Source organism: Rhea americana, unplaced genomic scaffold (genome assembly GCF_003343005.1).
Source record: "Rhea americana isolate MKP2758 unplaced genomic scaffold, rheAme1 scaffold_100, whole genome shotgun sequence".
Classification (NCBI taxonomy): Eukaryota; Metazoa; Chordata; class Aves; order Rheiformes; family Rheidae; genus Rhea; species Rhea americana.
In genome coordinates, this window is record NW_028185040.1 from 1,780,096 (window position 1) to 1,802,408 (window position 22,313).

Consider the following 22,313-nt stretch of genomic DNA (forward strand, 5'->3'; position numbering starts at 1 on the left):
GGGGAGGACTCTAAACCTAACTGAATTAATTGCTATTTATGCTGGGGAAACTGAGAACTAGCAGAGTGATAGCAGAGTGGGTAAGGGATGATGAGAATAGAGGAAGGTAGCTTTGAAGGGGGGAGGAGGAAGATATGAAGAAATTTTACTACTGGTGTTTCTCAAGGATTGATCTTATTTTTAAGACCCTTTTTATATTAGTGGTCCTAGCTAGGAATATGAGCATGCTGATAAAATTCACTGATCACATAAAATTTGTTTATGAGACTGAAGGTGGTGCTTGTCAACTGGATAAAATTTGAGATGAAGGAGTTGGGTATAAAAGTATATGGTAAGTTGACAGAATTTAGGTAAAAATGAATCTTTGAAAGTARAATTTTTTCATAGAAATATGAATGCTGTTCTACAAAGCATAATTAGAATTTCTGTATGTATAATATGTAATGTTCTGTAGTATTCTGATCCTCCATGTTCAAGAAAAATGAATTCAGAGAAGCTCTGGGAAGACAACAGTTATCCTGTGATGACCCCAGAAAGGCTGGACTTGTTTAGTGCTACAGAGCAAAAGCTGAGAAGGAACTGGGTCACAGTTTTTAATGGCCTTAGGGGGGAAATAGCAGAAAGGAAGAAGGAACAACTTAAGCTTGAGAAGAAAACTGGCACAAACCACATTGGCCTTTAGTATATTTAGTTTGAAAATTAAAAGAAGCTTTTTACTACGCAGAGCAGTGATATTCTGGAGCAGGCTTCTGATCAGAAGCAGTATGGGCCCAAAATCTAACTGGAGTAATGCCTCATTGGTTTATGAACAGCAGGCATGCTCTCAGTGTTGGTTGAATTCAGTGAGTGATCATGTGATCCTAAACTTGATTTGATCTCTGTGTAAGCAGTAGTTTCCTCTTTCTTACTTTTGGCAGGGAAAARCAGATGGAATATATGGCATTGGCAAAAACTTACTTGGAATGTGGAGAACCAAACCTATCGCTAAAATGCCTGTTTCAGTCAAAGGAATTCCGGCTTTGTGCAGAACTGTGTAAAAAATTAGGAAAGGTATTAAATTCTCTACCTTTATTTCTTTCCTTTTCTGAGAGCTTCCACCCATCCCACCCTTGACCCCCTTCCCGTTTGGCTTGCATTGTTTTAGAGAATTTGTAAAGGTGAACTTACTGCGAACACATGAAGTAATAAATATTTTTCTGCAACATGGTAGCAGCTAAACATAAAATACAGCTCTTTAAGCTGAGCCGTTGTTTAAGAGGATGCATTTGTCAYAGAATGGCTGTAAGATCACTGAAGAGGAGAATTATGTGATTGTGCACTGTAGATTTATTTCTTCAGCTTCTTTCAAATCTGATCATCAGTCGTTTCTGCTTTGTAGTTGAAAGTTATTTATTTATTGATTTCATAAAATATAAGCTTTACTTCACTRATACAATAATCAATGATACTGAAATTTCACTGAATAATGCAGTCCACTAAAAGGAGCTCTAGAACTTGAAAGGGTTAATTAACATCCTTAACAGTAAGGTAGCAGTGCACTAATGACTACAGTATTAGATTTAATTCTGAACAGCAGACAATTTTCTAAGTGTATAAGGACATTTAGCATTTCTTATTTGCAGTGTTTCCACTAACAGATCGTAATATAATTGTTCCTATATTAATTGAAGTTCAAAGTGTCAGGTTAGCGTTCCCATTCTGCATGCAGAACTGATTKAATTCTTTTGCTTCTTATGTCAGTGAGAAGATTTTTGCATTGTGTTTTGTTTTTTTGTTCTCCCCAGTTTTTCCAACATAAATATTTTGAAGGTTTTTAAAAATCAATTTAGCTTTAATGATGGTTACTTTAATACATTTTTTGTTATATTACTTTAATTACATTTTTTGAAGTGTGTTCCTGTATGAGACACCTACATGATGAAATTACTGAATTTATTCTGTTCCTGTAGTTTTGACTGTTTAAAAGATTTCAGTTTTATTACTGGCTTCTGTGTTGCAGATGAAAGATGCTGCAGTTTACTATCAGAAAAGCCAGTGCTACAAAGAAGCATCCAGATGTTATGAACAAATTGAGGAATTTGATCTAGCAATTAAGATGTATTGTCAGGAGGAGCTCTATGAGGAAGCAGCTAAGGCTGTTGAAAGGTATGTCTTCCAAGAGGGTGTTAGGAAAGAAAATAACCTTTCTCTTTAATCTCCAGCTTCAGCATAATACAGCAGACTCTCCACAAAATGTTCAAAAGAGTTTTTTTCTAGTGACTTTCTTTTGTATGGAGTTAGTCATTTACTTCATCAGAAATCTCACTTTAGTCATGGTAACAGGGCTCATGCTGCCTCTCTGACAGATTCTTTGTCCCAAACACTGCTGTTGAGCTTTTCCATACCATCTCCCCCAAAACTGACTGGGTGCGGTTAAGATCTGTCTCACCCTGTGCCAAACTGATTTTTATTACTGTCTTTCGACAGGATTTTCATCTTGTAATATCCTTGTGATCTTTTCTGCATGTTCTTGTTCAAACAGTTCATTTATTGGCTGCTGCTTTTATTACACCTGATTTGGCTGATGCATTAGCAAGGACTTTTTAAGACTGTGTGTACCAATTATACTTTCAGCAAGGCCTGCGGTTACAGTGAAATATAATGAAATCCTCTGTGATGCACCTTTAATAATTCTTATGCTATGAGAATTGCTTCTTAAAGGAACAAAAATTACTTAATGTGTAGAGATAGTTTGATCAAAAGGTGCAAGTATTAAAGTAACTTTACCATCTAATGTTTTGCTTTAAATCAGCCTCCCCAAATCATTTATGTAAATCTACCAGCAAAGGCACAAAACCTGCACTCCCACATTTGTCATGAAAAAGATAATAATGAAAGGCTAACGATAATTTACTTACCCATCAGAAAAAAAATTGCTCATTCTCAGCATGGGAGAATGCTTCTTCAAGACTGAAGTTTAGCTAATAATTTGACATCAGGCAATAACAATTAACAACTGAGTGTTTTAAAGTGAATATTTTGAAAACTGCAACCGTATACTCTGCTCAAGCACTTAGCAGTAAAGTGTATGTAGATGCATATGACAGGGCTGAAACAAATCTGTAAACTGACCAATTTGTGATATAAACTCTTACCCAATATTATCAAGATTGGCATGTGGAAAATTGATTGAAACTCTGATTTATTTAATTCTGATGACTGTTCACGTAAAGAACCACTGTATATTGAGGCTAACTTTAACAAGCAGAAGATGATCACTGGTAAAGTGTGATTAAATTAATTTGAAATGCAGTGATTTGACAGAATGAAGCAAGATTCATTAATGCAGTAAACCTTGTGATCTTGTTTATATTGGAAATTTTGGAGGTCTTGCTTCAGATAACCTTACGTTGCAATTAAATTTTTCTGTAGAACTTTTAAAATGATAYGATTGTTTTTCATATGACAGACGTAGCTTGAAATAATTGGCCTTTTAAGGAAGGGCTTCCTGGAGCAGCTGTGTGTTCAATGCTTTTTGGGCTTTTTTAAAATAAAATTAGTGGTTTTGTATCTAGGCTAGTCACCTGTGTTAGTAAATTGATGTGAATGTATCTTTTACTTTAGATATGAAGAGATATTAAGTACAAAAGGACAAATGGTTTCCAAACTCTCGTGCACAGCAAATCAGTTTTATTTGGAAGCAGCTGCAAGGTACCTGAATGCAAACAGAACTGAGGAAATGATGCAAGTCCTCTCAAAACTTGACGTAGAGGACCAGCTTGAGTTTTTGAAGTCTCGTAGATGCTTGCACCAAGCAGCAGGCCTATTGAAAAAAGAAGGTCGAGAGGAGGAGGCTGCAAAATTAATGAAGCAACACGGGTTTGCTCTGGAAGCAGCGAACCTCACATCTATAAAGGAGTTTCGTGCATCATGTTTGCTTGCTGCGGCTCGTGCTGGTGCAACTCCATCTTCAGAATCAGAACTTGCAGATAGAGACATCATCCTAAGAGAAGCCCTTGAACTTTATGAACAAACCAGACAAAAATGTGGCATTGCAGAAGCTCTGTTTTTGCAAGGAGCTCTGAAGGGAGACTTTGCAAAGCTGAAAAGTGCTTACTGTCAGTTCCTGTCTCTAAATCACTCTGCTGGGGCAGTGGAAGCCCTCTTTGTATTATCTCGTTGCAACGCACCAAGCCAGGACATCCTGTTTTTGGCAACGTGTGGCTTAATGGCTCTTCTAAGACTGGTTAGGGGGTTGAAGAAAGCAGCCACCAATGCAGAGAAAGATATGGTGAAGTCATGCTTTGCCTATTTTGGGATTGTGCCAACAGGTGACAGTTGTTGCCAGGTGTCTCAAAATGAAGCCAAACCTATTCTCAAGTTTCTGTCAGACAACCCACGTCTAAGAGAGAGGAAGACAAAAGATGACTTCTCAGTAAGAACAGAGGAGATTAAATCTGCTTTGAAGCAGCACTTGTTAAGCAGGTTGTATTCTATCACCCATGAGTTACTGAGCAAGCATTACCCTGATATTTGTTTGAAGTTCATTGCCGGGTTGAACTGTGAAGATAAAACCTGTAAGGATTTCCATAGACCTTTGTTGCGCCATGAAGCAAAGATCATATTGCAGTGTAAAATGCATCTGGCAGCAATAAACGGACTGGTGTTGGAAGCCACAAGGATTTTCCCTAAAGAGATACTGAATCAGTACAAAGTCTTTGATGACATTTTGACTGCTGACAAATATGCATCATGTAAAGCCCTTCTAGAAATGTTTTTTCCTAAACATTTCCATTTGAGAATACTGTCTGAAAACCCAAAGGCGTGCAAAGAAATACTGGAATTTAGTAACATTCTTTCCAAACCCTGTAGAGCAGTGTTAAAGGAGTACATCACATTTAAGTTTAAAAATGAAAATGCTAGAGCCAGAAGAGAATCAACTGACTTATGGCTAAGTGCCATGGAAGTTTTCATCTTATCTTCAGGATATCCTGATGAATTTGAGAAACTTCTTTTTAAGGAAGAGGAAGATTACAACAAAGACCTAAACTTTGCATTTTCAAAGGTGAAAAACTCCCCAAAGAGTGAATGCCAAAGAAGAAAGATCAAAGGAATAGATGGCAGACATGGTATGTTGCTACCTGACAAAAATGCTGAAAATGCAGGAAGAATGCACTTGTGCTTCATTCGACTTCTTGAAAATTCACTTGAGCAATTTTATGTTTATAAGAACCCAGAAGACTGCAAATGGTTGTTTTTCCGTTTTATGAATGTCCTGGTCAGGAAATGCACTAGATTCCTGATTCCAAGCATACACAACACAGTGATGCTGTTGGAATTCCAGTATATTCTCTCTTGTGCTGTCCTGATGCGTCTCTTCAAGAACATTACTCTGTGCCTTCCAAAGAGCTACATTGCTCTCATTCATTATTGGGACTTTTTGTTCAGAAACAGAGACCGTAATAAAGAACTTGGGGACACATTTTCCATTATACAGGARTACAGACCAAAGGACATATATGCAGCTGCACAGAATTTCAGATTTCATCTCTGTTATCTTGCAGAAGTTTTGTGTGGAGTTTATGGGAACTTCAATGTTATTCTGGATGCTTTTGAGGATCTCGACTGCATAACTTCAGGGGAGGCTGAGCGGACTGTAGTGTTGTGCTTAGTGATGTTACTGAATGCTGATCAGGTGCATATTTCAAAATGTAAATCTCTCTTATGCCAACACTTCCCTGAAATAAAGGCGATACTGAGATCAATGAGAAAAGATTCTCCCTCTAAAGTGCCTGAAAGGTTGCTAAAGATTGTGGAGCAAGTGAGTGATGCTACACACGTAAGAGACATCGCTGAAGGCCTGCAAGAGCTGCTGACAGAGCGAGATGCAGAGTACTTAGTTGACTGTCGATGGAAGTGGGACTCTGGGTATACTCAGGGACATCCACCCATACGGGGCATCCTCTATGAAACCGTAAACCTTGACAGGTTTGTGACTCCTTTGGATAACACAGAATATGCTGGTGAGATAGAAGAGGAACTTGAAAGGGATCGATGTCTAGCAGACAGAAAGGATCCCTTGGAAGTCATTGCACTCAGCAAGCAACAGAAGCAAGAGCAGAAAGCATCTGCACAACGGCAGGTGTGTCATGTCTTCCAATTTGTCTGTCTGTGCATGAAGTGGAAAAGGAAGACATGCTCCAAAATGGAGCCAGTTGCAATGGAAGGAGAGGAATTTTTATCAGAGATCTTCAAAAAAGCAGATATTGACCAAACCCAGTGTGACCTCTGTGGAGTCAGGTTTATTCAGAGCCCTGAGAACTATTTCAGCCGGACAGAAAACATGGAGGTAGATGCTTCTGAAGCTGTGACACCAACAGAGATAAGTGTGGAAGGAAAGTTGCATGTGGAAGACAATGCAATTTCTGTGGCCAGTGAGGCTTACAAAGAGCACAGGAACACAGATGAACACAGAAATAATACTGCTGCCTACAAATACTACGCTGACTTTTTCAGAAGAAAGGTAGACACGATAATATATGATGGACTGGAAGTAGTGAAGGCTATTAAAGAAAAGACTTACACCCAAGATCATCTGGCATATAAGGAAGGTTCCAAGTTGCACCAAAGAAAAATCAAAGAGAATATTAAGAAGATTTCAAATGCAGTAGAGGAAATCTATGAGAAAAAAGGCTGGGCTGAAGGTAAGATGTTACACTTTTATTTTAAACAATTGTAATGCACCATTTTTGCCAAACACCTAGGCCTGACAAAGCTTCATTACAAAATACTTATGTAGATAAGAGACAGACCATATATTTCAGGTAGCTGAGGGAGAGAGGAACTGAGACAGTATGTAAGAAAATATTAAGTATTCTCATATTTTCCAAAACAGCAGTAAGTACATCAGATAGTACAGGTAAAGCTGTGTAAAGTGCTGCATTTTAACAACGTGATCAGATGTGCTATGTTTTCTGAATTTATACAATCTTAAAACACCTAGTAAGGTAGCACTGGACCTGGTGATATTTACTAATTTTCGTACTGTTTCGTACTTATTTAATTCTGCCAGCCACAGCAATTTGGGTATGCAGGGGTAGAGTGGTGTATTCTTAAAGTTGATTTGCTGATTTTTTTGCATGAAAAATTGAATCAGTGATTGAATGACCTAGGAGCAAGATTGTTTGAGGTGTTTGCTCTGGGAAAGTGGTATCTGAAATCAAAACATTGTTACTGGCTTTAGTCGTAGAAATTCACAAGCCCTGTCAAGTTGTCACTTTGCTTGTGATGGCTGGCAGTAATGAAAAACTRTAAGGTTTGACTTGCTCATCAGTTCTGATCAGTGAAATATGTTAAATTTGTAACTAAATGCTGGGTTGTGCTCTTCACTTTAATGTGTTARCTTTATCTTTACTCCAAACGGAAAGCTTTTACATATGGATGAAGTTTGTAATGTTTGCTGCTTATATAGTTTGTTTTCTGCTCAGTGAACCATGGCAGTGATGGATATAATTAGTATAAATATTAATTAGTTAATACTTGATTTTGTTATGATAGTTGCTTGATGAATGTTACTTTGTTTCTCCACTTGGTGGAAATCTGTTTACAGAAGTCATTTGCCATTTGGATTACTTTTCCTGATGGAATTAAACAAGGGTCCCAGCATCTTGAGTCCATGTTGTACTTTGACTTGTAGAAGTCCAGGGGGATGCTGAAAGCCAGGAACTCTTTCTTTAATGTCCCCAAAAAAGATGAACCATAATGTTGCTGGGAGGTTCAGGTATACCTTAGAAGGGTCAGCACAAGGATGGACACATGAACTTCTCTTATTGTGCTAGTAATGTTTGACTAGCGTGGAGAATAATACAAGTAGCATCTCCATCCCCAGTAATGACGGAGTAACTTGGGACTTCTTGTTTTGCAGGATCATCATAGAGCATGATTCTCTGATACCTTGTTTTTTCGCTTGGCTTTTAGCCACTATCCATCTCTCAGCTACTGTTCTTGTAAACTGTTAATTCCACTCTCTTTTAGCTGAAGAAGTAATGACCCAACATGCCAACAAATTGTCTGCCACCGTTGATGAGGCTCATAAGTGGTTGAAGAAAATGGACTCATATAGGGTAAAGGAAGAAGGTATGTTTTCAAATTAAACACGTTTCTGTGTTCCCCAGAAGTCATTGTCAGTAATAGCCTCTAAACATAATTTCAATCTCAAAGTCAGCAGTTTTATGGATATTCACTTACCCTTAGGCACCAAGAGACAATTACCTCCTTGGTACTGGAAAACGTAAATTATCCAGTCTTCTTTCTTGGATCTTTGAAATAGAATACAAGTTTCAGAGCTGACTATGGGGTGACTCAAGTGGAGCAAACCTCCTCCCCTACCACTGTATGAATCCTAGCCTGCATATAGAGTATATGAGTACACACACATGCACATCTGCACACACATGTAGCTTTGGTTCCAGTGCAGCCTTCAGTATAGAAACATGGGGGGAAGAAAGGAAGAGAAGCCATATTCATCTGTACCCATAAGTTAGTGCTGTTCACTTCTTAACTGTGATGTAGCAGTATGTTTATAGGCAGTTAATGGTGTGGTCCCAAGTTGTTGGAAACTAGCTTCCTAATAAAACTAGTTCTTGCCTTGTTTGTAAGATTATTAGGAAGAAATACTATGTGCAATTGAATTTCTTTTGGTTTTACTTTCATTTCACTTTGCTTTACACCAAAAGTAACAYACACTGGTGCAGTCTATTGCATCACAGACCTTTGAACGCAAGTTKAATCATTGTGGCAATCTGTATGTTTAAGATTAAGCAAGTGATAGGACTGCAACAATTGTGTAAAAAGGAAGCAGTGAAGCAATGAGGCTCACAAATCACACTATATGTAAAGCATTAAAGCAGCTCTGTTTCAGAGAATTTTATCATAATAAAACTTTGTGTTACACCTTTCTATTCCAAGAAAGACATAGTTAATAAGCCTACATGGGAGTCCTCTCATAACCTTACAAGCAACATTATAGTCTGATTTGCACTCTTTTGAAGTCAGTAAGCAAATGTATTGTCTGCTGAAATTGCACCTTGATAGAAGAGATCATTCTTACTTGAAAAAGTCAAATGCTGTAACAGTAGAAGCAGATTTTCAACATAAAAATAAATTCTAGTGCAGCAATCAGCCTAGCAGTCTCTCCATCCTAGCAGAGCTCTTAACCACAAGTGTAACTCATATGAAAACCATTGCTGCTTAAACATAATTCTACACAGACAAAGATATTTGGCTGACATATAAAATAGCTATGGCATAGTTTTGTCATGCCATTACAAGAAGAAGATGTCAGATTTTTAGACTTTACATTAATTTCTCATTTTTAATATAGGCTTTGCCCACGATAGAGACTTGGAAAATGAAGTAGAAGATGAAAGCATGGCTTTTGAAGAACTTATGTATAAAAAATCCTTGAGAAGAAAAGGAAGATATAGGAAATGGTAACTAGAAATAAAATGTGGTGGTTATTCTATCCTCTAACAATATAATTTTACAATAGAATATTAAAAATATTAAAAAAAAATAAAAGAATGGGATCAGAAATGGGAAGAGTCTGAAGAAAAATAGCAACTTAAGAAATTGTTTTTTATTACTTGTATTCAGTCAGAATAATTACCTGTCACAATTGTTAAAACCTATGACAGGATAAATTTCCTTTCAAACAAGTGTGGTAACTTGAAAGTAATAAAAAGCCAAAGAGTAGATTTTTACTTAATCAAGTAGGAAAAAGTAATCATGTTTCTGCCTTATCTCAGGGGTATTTTTCTTTTTAGTGTTCTTTTTTTCGCCCTGTTAATTTACGTCGTCATTCTGAGCTGGAATACTCAGAAAAAGAAGATAAATTTCTCTAATTTCAAGAGGTTTTAATTGATGGTTTTATATAATCATTGTAAACCTACTGTCTTCTGAATCTGAGTTATGTCTGGAAGGTTTTGAGTCTTAAGGTAGGATACATAGAGTATTTCTCTTATTTTAATTTTATATACAAGAATGGTCATTTCTGAATACATTCATGTTTTTCAACAGTGTACATACTTCAAATTGGATAAGTATGAAAATTACATACTGAAATATAGATAATGTTTCTTTAAAGAATATTACACATTTCAAATATTTTATATCTTTTAATTGATAAAAAGCCTTTTTGTAATGTATGAYAATGTTTTATAAAACCTGTAAGATTCTTAAAATCATTTGGTCTTGTCTCATTTTTTTAAATGCTTTATGAATGCCCTATGTGAGTGACTACATGAGTGAGGGTTACAGGTTGAGCCCAAAGTACAGTATCAGTTCTTACTGACACTGTTTTACTTCTAGGATTTCAATGTTTTCAACATATACCTCCTCTAGAAAAGATTTCAAATTAATTCTTCTGTGTATTAAACATGCTTAGTTAGGRTATTGTTTAGTTGTTGAAATATTTTGCCTTGAAAAGGGAGTGGCTTTGTCTAAATAAAATAGTGTGTTTTAATAATTAAACTTTTGCAGAAAACTTAATAACAACTTGTTATTGTGCTGTCTTGGAAGTGGGACGCTTAATATGGGTAAAAATGAAATACTGCTGTAGAATGGAGCAATATGGGCAGCAGTAATAGTTGTCTATGGGTATATAGATTGCTTGTCTACCAGAAGACAGTACTTTACTAATTGTGTCTTTTTAAATCCTTGTTACTTAAGTGAGCAYGTAGTAGTTTGTAGAGAAGTAGTTTGAACACATACATTGAGAAAATAGAATGCCAGGCAATTGCACAGTACAGGAATTAAGAARTAAGAAAGTTAGATTGTTAATATGACTTCTTTGACTCTTTGCATATCTTTTGGTTGAAATTTCTGTTGGCTTGAGGTTTTAAAAAATACTTAACTTGCTTAGATATAAAAGGTTGGTCTTGTAATGATGTGTATTTTGCATTTAAGACTACTCCAAAAAATGTTTTTAGTTTCTTGACTTGAGTATTTAAATTTGTGGCATTAGATGTCATCGGAACATCTTAATGACAATTACCATTTAAAAATGCTTGCTATTCAGATTTTAAAGATATAGTGAACRTATTTTTGCTTTCTCTTTGTGGGGAGAAAGGAAGCTTTGAAAACATAGTTGTACAATACCAAGCAAAGAGAAAACAAAGGAGAAGAATCTAAGTTACATTACATTAAGAATTTCATTCAGGGTGTGTTTCCTTGGAGCCTATGATCCTTGGTTTCAATTAAAACTAATGTGCTGGGTCTGTTTTTGAACCAGCTATCCCAGGTCGAAATCATTTCAGTGGCATGCAGAATCACATTTCAGGGCTCACAATTTCAGAAGTATATTAGGCCAAAATTTTGGCTGTGCTTAAGTACTGTGGGAAATCTGGTTGGATTCCCAACCCAACCTCAAYGCTTAAAGACTTTTTTTCTTTCTCCCTATGATGGTATACATAAATAAGTGTAAACCTTTCTCTTCCATGGTAGTTTCTTAGACAATAATGATTTGTGTGCATTAATCCTATTTGAATGTGTAATTAACAAAAGRGATTTCATCCAGATCTGCTCTTGTTTTTTTGATTATTTAAAAATTCTTCTCAACCCTGGTAGGAAGCTGCAGTATTCTGGCATAGGTTATTACCTTTGACTCAAAGGGACTTAAAAGGTATGACAGGTACCTTGGTACATGCAAGATAYGTGTTGTACCAAAACCCTCAGAATTGAATAGTGGATGCCAGCTGTCAACCTGAGCCACCCACTTCTACCTGTCTAAACCATGTTAAGTTGAAAAGAATTTAGAAAATGGTTCAAAAGCATGGAAACCAGTGACTTAAAGTCTCTCTCGCCTTTGTAATACAAAAATGACATCTAAATGAAACAGAAGAAAGAATCATTTACAGTGGTTTGAGAGAAAGAGGTGTGGTCTAAAAATATGACAAATATTTCTCCAAATTCCAAGCTCCTCAAGAAGAAGAAGAAAAAAACTCATTTATCTGAACCTCATATATTAATATAATAATACAGCAAAGGGCTTAAGTGAAGAACATCTTCCAATATTTTTCTCCTGTATTCCTCTTAAAAACATCATTGTATAAATGCCCAAAGATATATTCCAAAGCATATTTCTAACAATAACTGGCTCTTATGAGCTCTGACTCAGCAAAAYATTTAAACACTATGCTTTAAGCATTTGCTTTCATTTGCAAAGGGAAGCCTTTTGCCTTTATGCTTGCTTTATGCTCCATGTGGGAGAGGAAATGTCACGAGAACCTTSTCTGATCTCAGTGTAAATAAAATGAAAGATCTTATTGCCAGCAATCCCTTTGATGTTATTTGCTCAAAACCAGTTATGAAGTGTGCTTTCTCATCTGGAAGGTGACTACAGCCAGTGCTGCTGGGCCTCTGCCTCTGGTCTYGGAGCATTCAGTTTTCACAAAAACCTTCACATCTGCACTACTAAAAGTAAGACTTTACGTCTTGATGTGTTACAGATTTGCAGCACCTCTATCATTCAGGCTTTCAGTTAGCATATAACTCAGAAATCTGTTAGCAAAATACTGTACAGCACCTGCACTCTTTACTTGTTCAGCTTGGTGTAGTAGATCTCTTAARTTTTGAGTGTCCTCCCTAACACCTATGAAATAAAAGTACAGGTGCTTATTTCTGGAAAAAAAAAACAGGTTTTAAGTTTAACTTCAGCAAGTACCACTGATGATTGGTTGTCTGTAAGGAGGTGAATTTAAAGTGCATCTTTTATAAAAGATAGTGTGCGYGTGTATGTGAAGAATTTCTGCTGGAAGCAATGTTGCTCTTTGAGAGGAGGTGCTTGCCTGGGTTTAATTATATTGGAATTAATTAACACCTCAGAAGGAGTGTAAGGTTTAGCAGTTGCTGAGTGTGTAAACTTGATAATAATGTCAGATCTGTTTATCCCAGTTTAGAACCCAATTAAGAACTAGGTGTTTTCTGGGTAGGCTGTTAGCATAGCTGAAATAAGGTGATTTGCTGTTAATGCAGACATTCAGCTCTCTCTAYGCTTACCCTGTAGCCTTTCTCAGGAATGATTTATAAGAGCTGGTCTGGTCAGGCAATGGAAGGGTTTGTGTTTTATTTTGTAGTTTTCATGACTATGTGCTTCAGACCAAGATTTCTGAGTGCAAGTACACTCAAGTGAAGTTATGTCAGACACCTAATGTCAGGTACCTAAAGTCAAACGCCAGTCAAAGCAGTCAAATTTTCAGATTAATAACCATTCCAAACAAATACTCTGTGTCTGCAAAAATTAGACCATTTATTTCAGGTCCTGACCTCTGGATTTGTGATACTGTTTTAGCCCATGCTCTGAGCATGTTATGTATATGTGCATAGGTAATGTGTATGTTTTGGGAGGTTTTTTTTTGGGGTCATCTTGATCCTGCCTTGGCTGCAGGAGGATGAATTAGTGTCTTCGAATTCTTATTTATGACCATTCTGTGCKGCTTTATCTGTGAAAGCAGTGTTTGTAACCGAACAGTTTTTTTTTTTAAACACAAGTCTAACAAATACCTACCTATGGTTCATATTAGGTTTAGTCTGCATGCAAAAWTTCATGGTTTAAATAAAGATTCAAYTGTTAAGAATTTAAGCGATTTCAGTATTCCAGACACTGGGCTTCTGATCAACTTAAACTAAAAGGAGTTGAAAATTACCTTACCAGTTTTCACTGACCAAGCAAAACTGGTTTCTAAATTGTCCTGTGTAGATCAGTGCTGAAATTCTAGCAYGCTAACAAATTTAGGTCATCTCTAAGATATTCTGCAGGAAAATAAATAATGGTGATGACAATGACTAGTTTTTATTGAATTTTCTAGCAGTAAATCCCTTTTGTGAAAGGCGAATAGGTCTTTACAGAAGCTGTGTCACGACGCTGTTTGCCTCTTTGGGAATTATTCATTATAATGTTTGCTTGTCCTGTGCTAGAAATGTTTTATGTAATTGTGGGAAGAGATTTTTTACCTTCAAGTAGTCAGAGATGGAACATTCAAGGCACCACACCAAGCTGTTTAGAAGTTGGCTGCTTCCATAAAAATAGAGAGGAAAAATAACATGAAAAAGATCAACAGGAAGTGAATACATATAGTACAACTTTTAGACTATTTCTGCTACTCAGCAAGTTTCTTCTCCTGTGTATAGACACTGAGGAGAGGTTAATCAACCCCCTTTTTCCTCCTATTGCAGTCCTTGTGAAGATGGTATTAAAAAACCTTACATTTTGTAKCTATCTCCAAGCATTGCCTTCTCTTACTTTTCTCTTTTTCCTCTCTTTTTTTAAGGTAGGTAGATGAATGCTTGCATCATTGGAGCAAAACATTATAAGGAGATCTACAGCTGATTTGCCTTGTCAGCCTAGGTAATTGCTGAATGTTAAATTATTCCAATATTATTAGTAATGTCCCAGTCAAGGCCAGTATTATTTGGGGCTCTCTGCATGCACTATGTAGCCTTTTTCCCAGGGAKTTTACATTTCTAGTAGTGATAGGCAGGGTCCCCAAAGAGAGAGGAGCCATCGAAGAGGGAGCTGCCTGAAAGGACTGTGAAGTGTTATGTGATGAGGTGCCCATTTCCCATGGAGAAAGCTGGTACCTCTCTGTGGGACGCAGAAGAGCGCAGAGCTGACACCTGAAATGGAATGTGTCAGCAAAAGACATGCAGAAAGGAAAACACTGAGGATAGAGGTGAGTCTCAGATTTATCTTTGGAGCTTAGACTGGGAAGCAGAAAAGTGTCAGAAGTGTGCAGCTGAGAAACTTCAATCGTCTCTCTTTTAAAGAACAAACYAGAGCTCTTGATTTTGCATTAGGACACAATCAGAAAAAGTTTGTGTAGARGAGGAAGTGATGATGGGCACTTACATAATAACCTAGTGGTTGGAGTACTTATCTAGGCTTCTGAGACGCATGGGCTTTAAACTGATCTCCCAGGAGGATGCCCTGACCTGAGGGCTGATTTGTGTAGAAGAACATTTACTACAATTGCTACTGAACCTTAGTTTATTAAGCTTTGGGGGGTTAGATGGAGGGTAGAAGAGGGACCCATTTAGTAAAGGACTTGTGTTGTAGTTACAGGTATCAATACTGATAGTCCTACGTTTAAAAACCAACCAACCTTTAGAAGGGGACCTGTAACTTCACTGTGAATTTCTTGCTGTGCGGTGGAAACAGCTTCMGGAAAAGTAGAAATGCCAGTAGCCTGGTAACCAGTTTACCCCATCTGGTACACTGCAGGAGATGTGGTGTTAAACGTGCATCTCCTGTTCCCTGGGAAATCACCCTTACTCAGAGGCTAGTCAGTAGTGAACCACCCAAGTTGTTAAGAGAAAAAACAACTGGTCACAAGATTCGGGATTAAAGCCCCAAATTTGGAAATAATGAGACATATGACTGAATTRGACTGTGGCAGGGAAAAGAGAAAGCAAAATATTATTTACTGTTGGATATCCTCTGTTCTTTTCATTCCCAAGAAATAGGGTGGATATGATCAGCAGTGAACATGTTGGGGTGGGGGGGTTAAAGCAGCTTTTTAGTCAGCACCTAATAGAATCATCTCTAGAATCCTCTTCTTACAGAGGATGTTAACTAAGAAGCAAAGTCATATTTCAAAATGAAGCACTTGGGCAGTGGGTGTGCGTGGAGGAGAGAGTAGGATCATACTGTAAAAAGTGCTCACATTTTTAGCCAGACAGCACTTTTGCAGCAAATAAAATCTCTGTCTCCGACAGATGGAGGAGAAGTGAGTGGGAGGCAAGTTTGGAAGGTGCATTTCRTAACTTCTGTTCGTTCACTGCTGCAAGTGCAAGGGAGGATGCATGAAATACCAGTCAATAAAAGGGGGAATTAAAAAGTCTCCGCATCAAGGAGATAGCTGCGATTCTCCGTAATTATGTAGCAGCTTTCATCTGGGACTATGTGCTTTGCCAGTGTTACTCAGTTGAGCTGTATGATATCCCAGTGGACATGTATCGATCATCCCCAGTTAGAGATGGAGAARTTCAGGAATGGAGAGCATGTGACAAGCTTGGGGGATGCAAAAGTGTTGACTTGTAGGTCTGTCCTACATGAGAGCTCCTCAAGCACCAAGTACAGGACCACACTCACCGTACGCGTTGCTCAGACTCAGGCTAGCTGCCTGTCGTTAACATGGACATTTCTTACGTGCCTGACTGAACTTTCCGCTGGAGCGCCCTGTCACTAAATTCTGATCAGGCTTAATATATTTGTCTCTTTCATTAGAACTGGTGACTTTAAAGCCATCCTGAAAATGAATTCTTACATCTGAAAATGGCAAGAGAATAGGCCTGCATTTCAGTGAGGGAATCACTAAGTGAGAGAGAATATCTGTGCTGTTACCACCTGCAGAATTGTAGTTCGTGACCATACAATTATTTCAAGTTTCCAATCTAACATGGAACTGAGTGGATGCACACCTAAAACTATGGATCTCATTTAACACTTGTGCTATTGGATTGGGGGGAAAAGTATATCTGAAAATGTTTTACAATATAAATTAAGCAATTTTCCACATTTCCTCTAGAAAGAGCTACTGTTTTAAAGACTCGGGGTCAAAATCATGGTTACAGGAAGATACTCATATTTGAGTAAAATAGATTTCTGTGGCGAGTAGTGTGYGTCTCCATGCATATAGTGATCTCTTAAGCTAAATTCCTGAATCTTTAAACTTTTGGGGTGTTTTTCTTTGTGAGGTGATTCTACTCCTGTCTCATAGGAGCCTGGTGTTCCGATTGCCTGAGTAGGCATCCAAAAATATGGACTTGGCTTCTGGGTTTATGCTTTTAACTGTGTCCTGTTTGTTCCTCCCTTGCTGAAATAAGGGAGCGAAATGCATTTTGCAAATGTCTATCTTTATCGCTTTACTGTTTTTATAATTGCAAACTATTTATGTCGTAAATGCTGATTCAAAAATCAAAATATTTCATTGAAGCTGAAAGGGAAATGACCCTGAAATTCTTCCAGCTTGATATGTCATTTCATTTTTTGTCCCTCTTTGGGGATCTTTGTCCTACTTTCTGTTTCACGTATTAGTCTTGGCTGATTGATATGAAAAGATGCAGAGCCTCAAGCAAAAACAGTTTTATAAACAATGATAGAAAATTATTTTTTTGCTTTATAAGAAAGAAAATTAAGCAGAATAAAAGAGCAATAACTGACCCATTTCTAGGCTAACTTAGGAGCAGATGAACACAGAAAATAAAATGCAAGTTTGATGGTTTATTTTTCTGCCTGKGTGAGAAAGATAAATCAAAATACTGATGGCTTCAGTAATGGCAGACATGCAACTGGGACCACTGTCAAGAGTATTTTGTGACAAAATGTATTTATGACTCATGACCTGAATATTGATATGACAACATATATTACAGAATAGATTTAATTTATGACATTCATGTAAATTGCACTTTAAAAAAAGAAGAAAAGCTATCTGTATATGTGCTGCCTGTCACAAAAGTTCAGTCAATGAAAGGTCGAATCACCTATAAGAATCTGCTGGAGTGATAAATTATATGTAGATAATCTTATTTTTTGCTGCATGTTAGATAAATTCAGTACGGTGATCACTGGAGTCTGACAAGTCAATTGGGAGTTGAAACTTGGAGGAAGAAAATAAATAACCTGATGACAAAATCTACAAGATGGGGAGTTTAATATCCGCCAACACTAGATATTTTGAAGGACATATGGCCCCAAAGAATTTGTTATTCAAATAGTTTTAACTTCAAAATACTTTTCAATAAATGTTTTGTTGTTATTTATTCATAATATTTCATATATTTATATTTAACTTATTATAACATACCATGTTTTTGCCTTTCACATATAATTCAGATTTCTATCCAAAGTAGCATAATACAAATCATGAATAAAAAGGAATCCCCTCAGAAATAAAAAGTACTATTTACCCTTTTCTAACAGAATAAAGTTTAAAAAATAAGATGCTTAATCATACATTCTTCCATTTACCAAAGGAAAAGTACCAAATTTAGTATAAACACCACATGTATTGCAAATTAGCATGTCTTAATAATTACTAAAAATGAGAATCAGTCTTTAGAAAAATAACTCTAAGTATAACAAATGCGAGTTAAGAATAAAGCCAGATTTTGAATTAGGATGTGTTCCTTGCTATACTAAATCATGTTAAAATTAGCTTTTTCAGCCTTATCCATATGTTACCTTTCTATTTGAGCCCTTGTAGGCTTTGTGCGCRTTTGATGATGGCTGTGTTGCTGAATTTAATTGTCAGGTTTCTTTCTGGTATCAGTTGAGTAACGAACAATTAATAGGTGACCACAAATGAATTTTGTGACCTCAGACATAGCTCTTTCTCTCTCAGTTTTCTGTTGAGTGAAGGCACAGTGCAGTGAACGTGTACTAAGCACTCAAGCAGCAGGTGCTTGGCCCCAGAAGGAAATCCCATATCCTCTGTTGGGATCTGCATGCAGTTCATGTTAAGAAGTTCTTCAGGATGTGATCTGGAGCAATCACTACACTGATTTATGATATGATAAAATCAACATGCAGCTGCTTCATGCTAGCCATGAAGAAACACCAAGCAGAAGGATGAACCTCTGTCTGAGGTGCCTTGATCTACACAGGAACCCTCTCTCTAAAGAATTGCCTGAAAATCCATCTTTTATATGAGTGCACAGAGGTTCAATTTTTTCCTTTAAAATGTGGCAAGAGGGAAGAGGCGATACTCTCCAAAACAACACTGAAACAGTGGGGCATTTGGACACTAAATAGGAGGGCAGTCAAATCTGTTCCTCACCCAGAACATTCAAACCAACACCTCCCCCTTTGAGACTTCAAGCCACGCTGGAGGTAAGGGTGGGAGACTCTACAGCAAACTTCCCCCACACCTCCAGGAGCTGGTCCTCTCCTGCAGAGTTGGTGGGARACGTCTTGGGTGAGAACGGGAGCGGGAGCAGGCACTGGGGCTGTGGAGCCTTGCGCTGGGGTCGCCTGCTCAGCAGTTCTGCAGTTCATGCTAGAGAGCCTCTGGGTAAAATGAAGGTGCTGAGAGCATTTGGAGGTGGCTAAGAGGAAGGAGAGAGACTCGAGAACATGATTTTGATTTGATGAAGCCTAGTTTCACTTTGTGACATTCAGTTCTAACTTTTGCTCATTCCTTTGAGAGTTCAGGAGCAAAAGGATCGGTGTTGCTTTATTTCTTAGCACATGGATATTAATTGTTTTCCTTTGGATTTATGCAATCCCATTTTAAAAGTATGCAGGAAGTAAACAAAGCCATTAAGTCATGCACAGTCAACCTCAGCCTGGGTTCTTAACAGCACCCATTCATGGCATTTATGAGAGAGGCTCAGCTTGCCTTTAAATTTGGACTTTAAAAAAATGGACATAGGAAAACCCAAGCTCAGGCAGGCTCTACTCTGAAAGAATTGCCCTGTTYTTACTGAAAACTTTCAACAGTTCACCACAATGATTGATTAAAAGTTGTCCTTCATCGGAGCACTCACTGGAAACTTGGAAAAACCGAAAAGAGCTAATCACCTCAGTGCTGTCTGCATCAATAGGCTATTAAAGAGTTAGAAGAGTTAAAGAGGTGGCTAAGACTGTAATCTTGTCTCTGGATATTTTCCATGCCTTTGCAATGTAGGTGCATAGTAATACCGTATGCAACCTAGAAATTTGATTATATGTTTAAAAAATATCTAAAAGAAATGAATCCTCCTTCCTCCCTTAATTTTTTTTTAACATTAAGCAGAAATTTGTTCTCCTAGTGCTGCTCTTTCCCTTGTCAACATACTGGACAGTCAATTTTTTGTTATAGTCTTAGTTGTCACATGCAGCTCACACTACAAAGCACGAAGTGCTCAAAAGAGTGAAATAATGGATACAGCCTCCTTAAATCTTCCAGTGRAAAGGGTCAAGGAACAGCTAACCTATGTTCTTTTCAAAACATAATGTTAAAGGCAGTTCTGTACACACTGGATTCACTTCCTCAGCTGTGACTCTCTGGAATTAGTTACGCAGTTTGCAGTGTGGATGTATGGCCAGTGAATGGGCACATGTATGACCAGTCTATTTGATACATTTGGTATTTAAAAGTATGTGAAACTCCAGATAGCCGTAATCAATTATTTGATAATTGTAAAAATTATACATGGAAGACCCATTATCTCTTCAGAGAGTAGTCTCCAGGTTTGTCCCCAAAATGAACAGAGTATAAAAATGCATGATGCATCTTATCTGGCTTCAGCAATTAAGCTAGCAATTTTTATATCTATCTTTAGCTGCAACTGACTAACTCTTTTATCTTTGATGAAAAAACTTTGATGAAAAAATACATTATTGTAACTACTCTTTGATACAAAGATGGTGTTTTGAAGCAAATAGTTAATTTCACACAAAGGTCTAAGACATGCTGCATTTCAGCACTAGCTTTGCATAAGGAAATGTATCCTTTGACTGTGTTTGATGGTCTTRCAGTTAGCTTCAGTACAAGCATGGGAGGATAAAGTACTGGCTAGCAACTACGTTCAATGATGTTTTCATTATAAACGTCTCTTCACTCCTTTCTCCTTCGGAGACTGTATTTGTATTTTGGTAAATAAATAAGAGACAAATAGCTGGTGAGATGCAGGATTTTTTATTCAGCTTAGTTCTCAGAGACTGTCCACAGGGCTTTACTGATGMTGTGGATAAGTTGCCTGGGCAGCAATATGTAGTCCCCAGGCTCCCAGGCTGCAAGCAAATATCCTACCACAGGTTCATTCCTAACAAGCGTAGAGGGATTAGAAATTGTTTGCTTAGTTTGGTAAACTCCTTCTCTTCTGCTTCTTTACTTGAGAGATATTTATGGACCGTTTAATGGAGGGGAAAAGTGTCGCTTTGTTGCAGGGGAAAGATTTGAAGTGAACTTGGATTTTTGGGTGACTTTCCATGTTTTCCAGTCAAATCGCAGCTTGACTAGACAAACCGACACAGGCAGCTTGCCCACACTGCTTTGTGGTGCCTTCACATAAAGTGAGGTGCCACGTGAGGTTTTGTGAAGTTATCTGCAGTGGATTTAAACTGGCTTTGAAGAGACTGATTTTTTTTAAGAGAGAAGGAAATTGCTAGCTTTTTATTTTCTCACCTTTTCACCACTGAAATGTCAAGTCTAGTTTTCCTTGGTTTAGACAGAGACTGTGAGGAACACTGGCAAATGAGAAAAATATAGATAAAAGGCTGTAGCTATAACTATTGTCTTAATACTTCATCCATTTCTTGTCTGAGGAGATTGAAAAAGTGCTTGTCAATGCATTATTCCTTACTATAAATAAATATAATCTCTTTTAGCAGAAGGAAACTTGGTCTAGTCTTAGGTGTCCTGTTCAAACTGGTTTTTAAAAGCTATGGTCAGGCTGTTTAGGTATGAAATTTGCGTGGAGGCCTGGTAGAAAGGTATCTTTATCTGAGGCAGAATGGCTAATTTATCCTTGTAATAGCTATCTCTGAGCTTCTGGTGAAAACAAGATCTTACGAATAGCATTGGATAGAGCACTGGACAATAAACTGGGGCCACAGATCTATGCCAGTGGAGGAATGACAGAAAATGCCTTATGCAGAGTATCTTGGGCCAAGTTCTGTTCCAAAAAGATGTTTCTGAGACAGAGGCAGCTCTGATCTGATTGAGCTGGGAAGGGGGACAGCGGATCATACCAATAATATTTGATGTGTAATGTGTGGGCAGGAGCAGGGAAGTGAGACTGCTTCCCTCTTAATTAATTTATTACTATGTGTGAAGGACACATGGCAGAGGAAAGGCCATTTAGGTGCTGTCCTCTTGGCTAAGTAGTTCTGTTGGGGGGAGTTCACTCAACTTCTCCATTTCTTTCATTGCACCACAAGGAGAAGGGCAAAACCAGAAAAACTTGGCATGCTGCTACATGGCTGTGTGCCAAAACATTCCATCTCTATCAAAAGTCTCATAAAGCATTCAGCTGCCTACTCTTCTCATTTATATCTTTCCCTTTGCTTGGGTACAGGTAACTTCACAACTATATAGAAACGCTTTCAGTACTTCAGTATCCCCTGTGTTGTCTGGGCTCAAGCAAAGCTCATTAGGGCCAGGGGAAAGCCACCCACGTCCCCACCACTTTTCAGCTTGTCCAGCTATGTGCATCTCTTGCACTCTTGTTTTGCAAGATAATAAAGAAAAGTAGTGAAGTTAACACAGGAAGAGTTCAAAACCTTGGAAATGAAGTCATACTGCATATTGACACAAGAAGCAAAGGAGAGTGCTGTCAGGGAAAAGGAAGTG

At 37.6% G+C, this 22,313-nt stretch overlaps 1 protein-coding gene across 2 annotated transcripts in view; it reads left to right on the forward strand.

Moving 5' to 3' along the window:
* The window catches only part of TRANK1 (tetratricopeptide repeat and ankyrin repeat containing 1), a 37,166-nt gene extending 26,946 nt beyond the window's left edge, over positions 1 to 10,220 (forward strand). For both annotated transcript variants that reach the window (XM_085304144.1, XM_085304137.1), the window contains 5 exons: positions 918 to 1,050; positions 2,000 to 2,145; positions 3,604 to 6,683; positions 8,014 to 8,115; positions 9,362 to 10,220. In XM_085304144.1, the coding sequence (XP_085160270.1) occupies positions 918 to 1,050; positions 2,000 to 2,145; positions 3,604 to 6,683; positions 8,014 to 8,115; positions 9,362 to 9,474 (3,574 nt within the window). In that variant the 3' untranslated portion in view covers positions 9,475 to 10,220. The remainder of the gene's footprint in view (positions 1 to 917; positions 1,051 to 1,999; positions 2,146 to 3,603; positions 6,684 to 8,013; positions 8,116 to 9,361) is intronic.
* Positions 10,221 to 22,313: the final 12,093 nt, after the last annotated feature.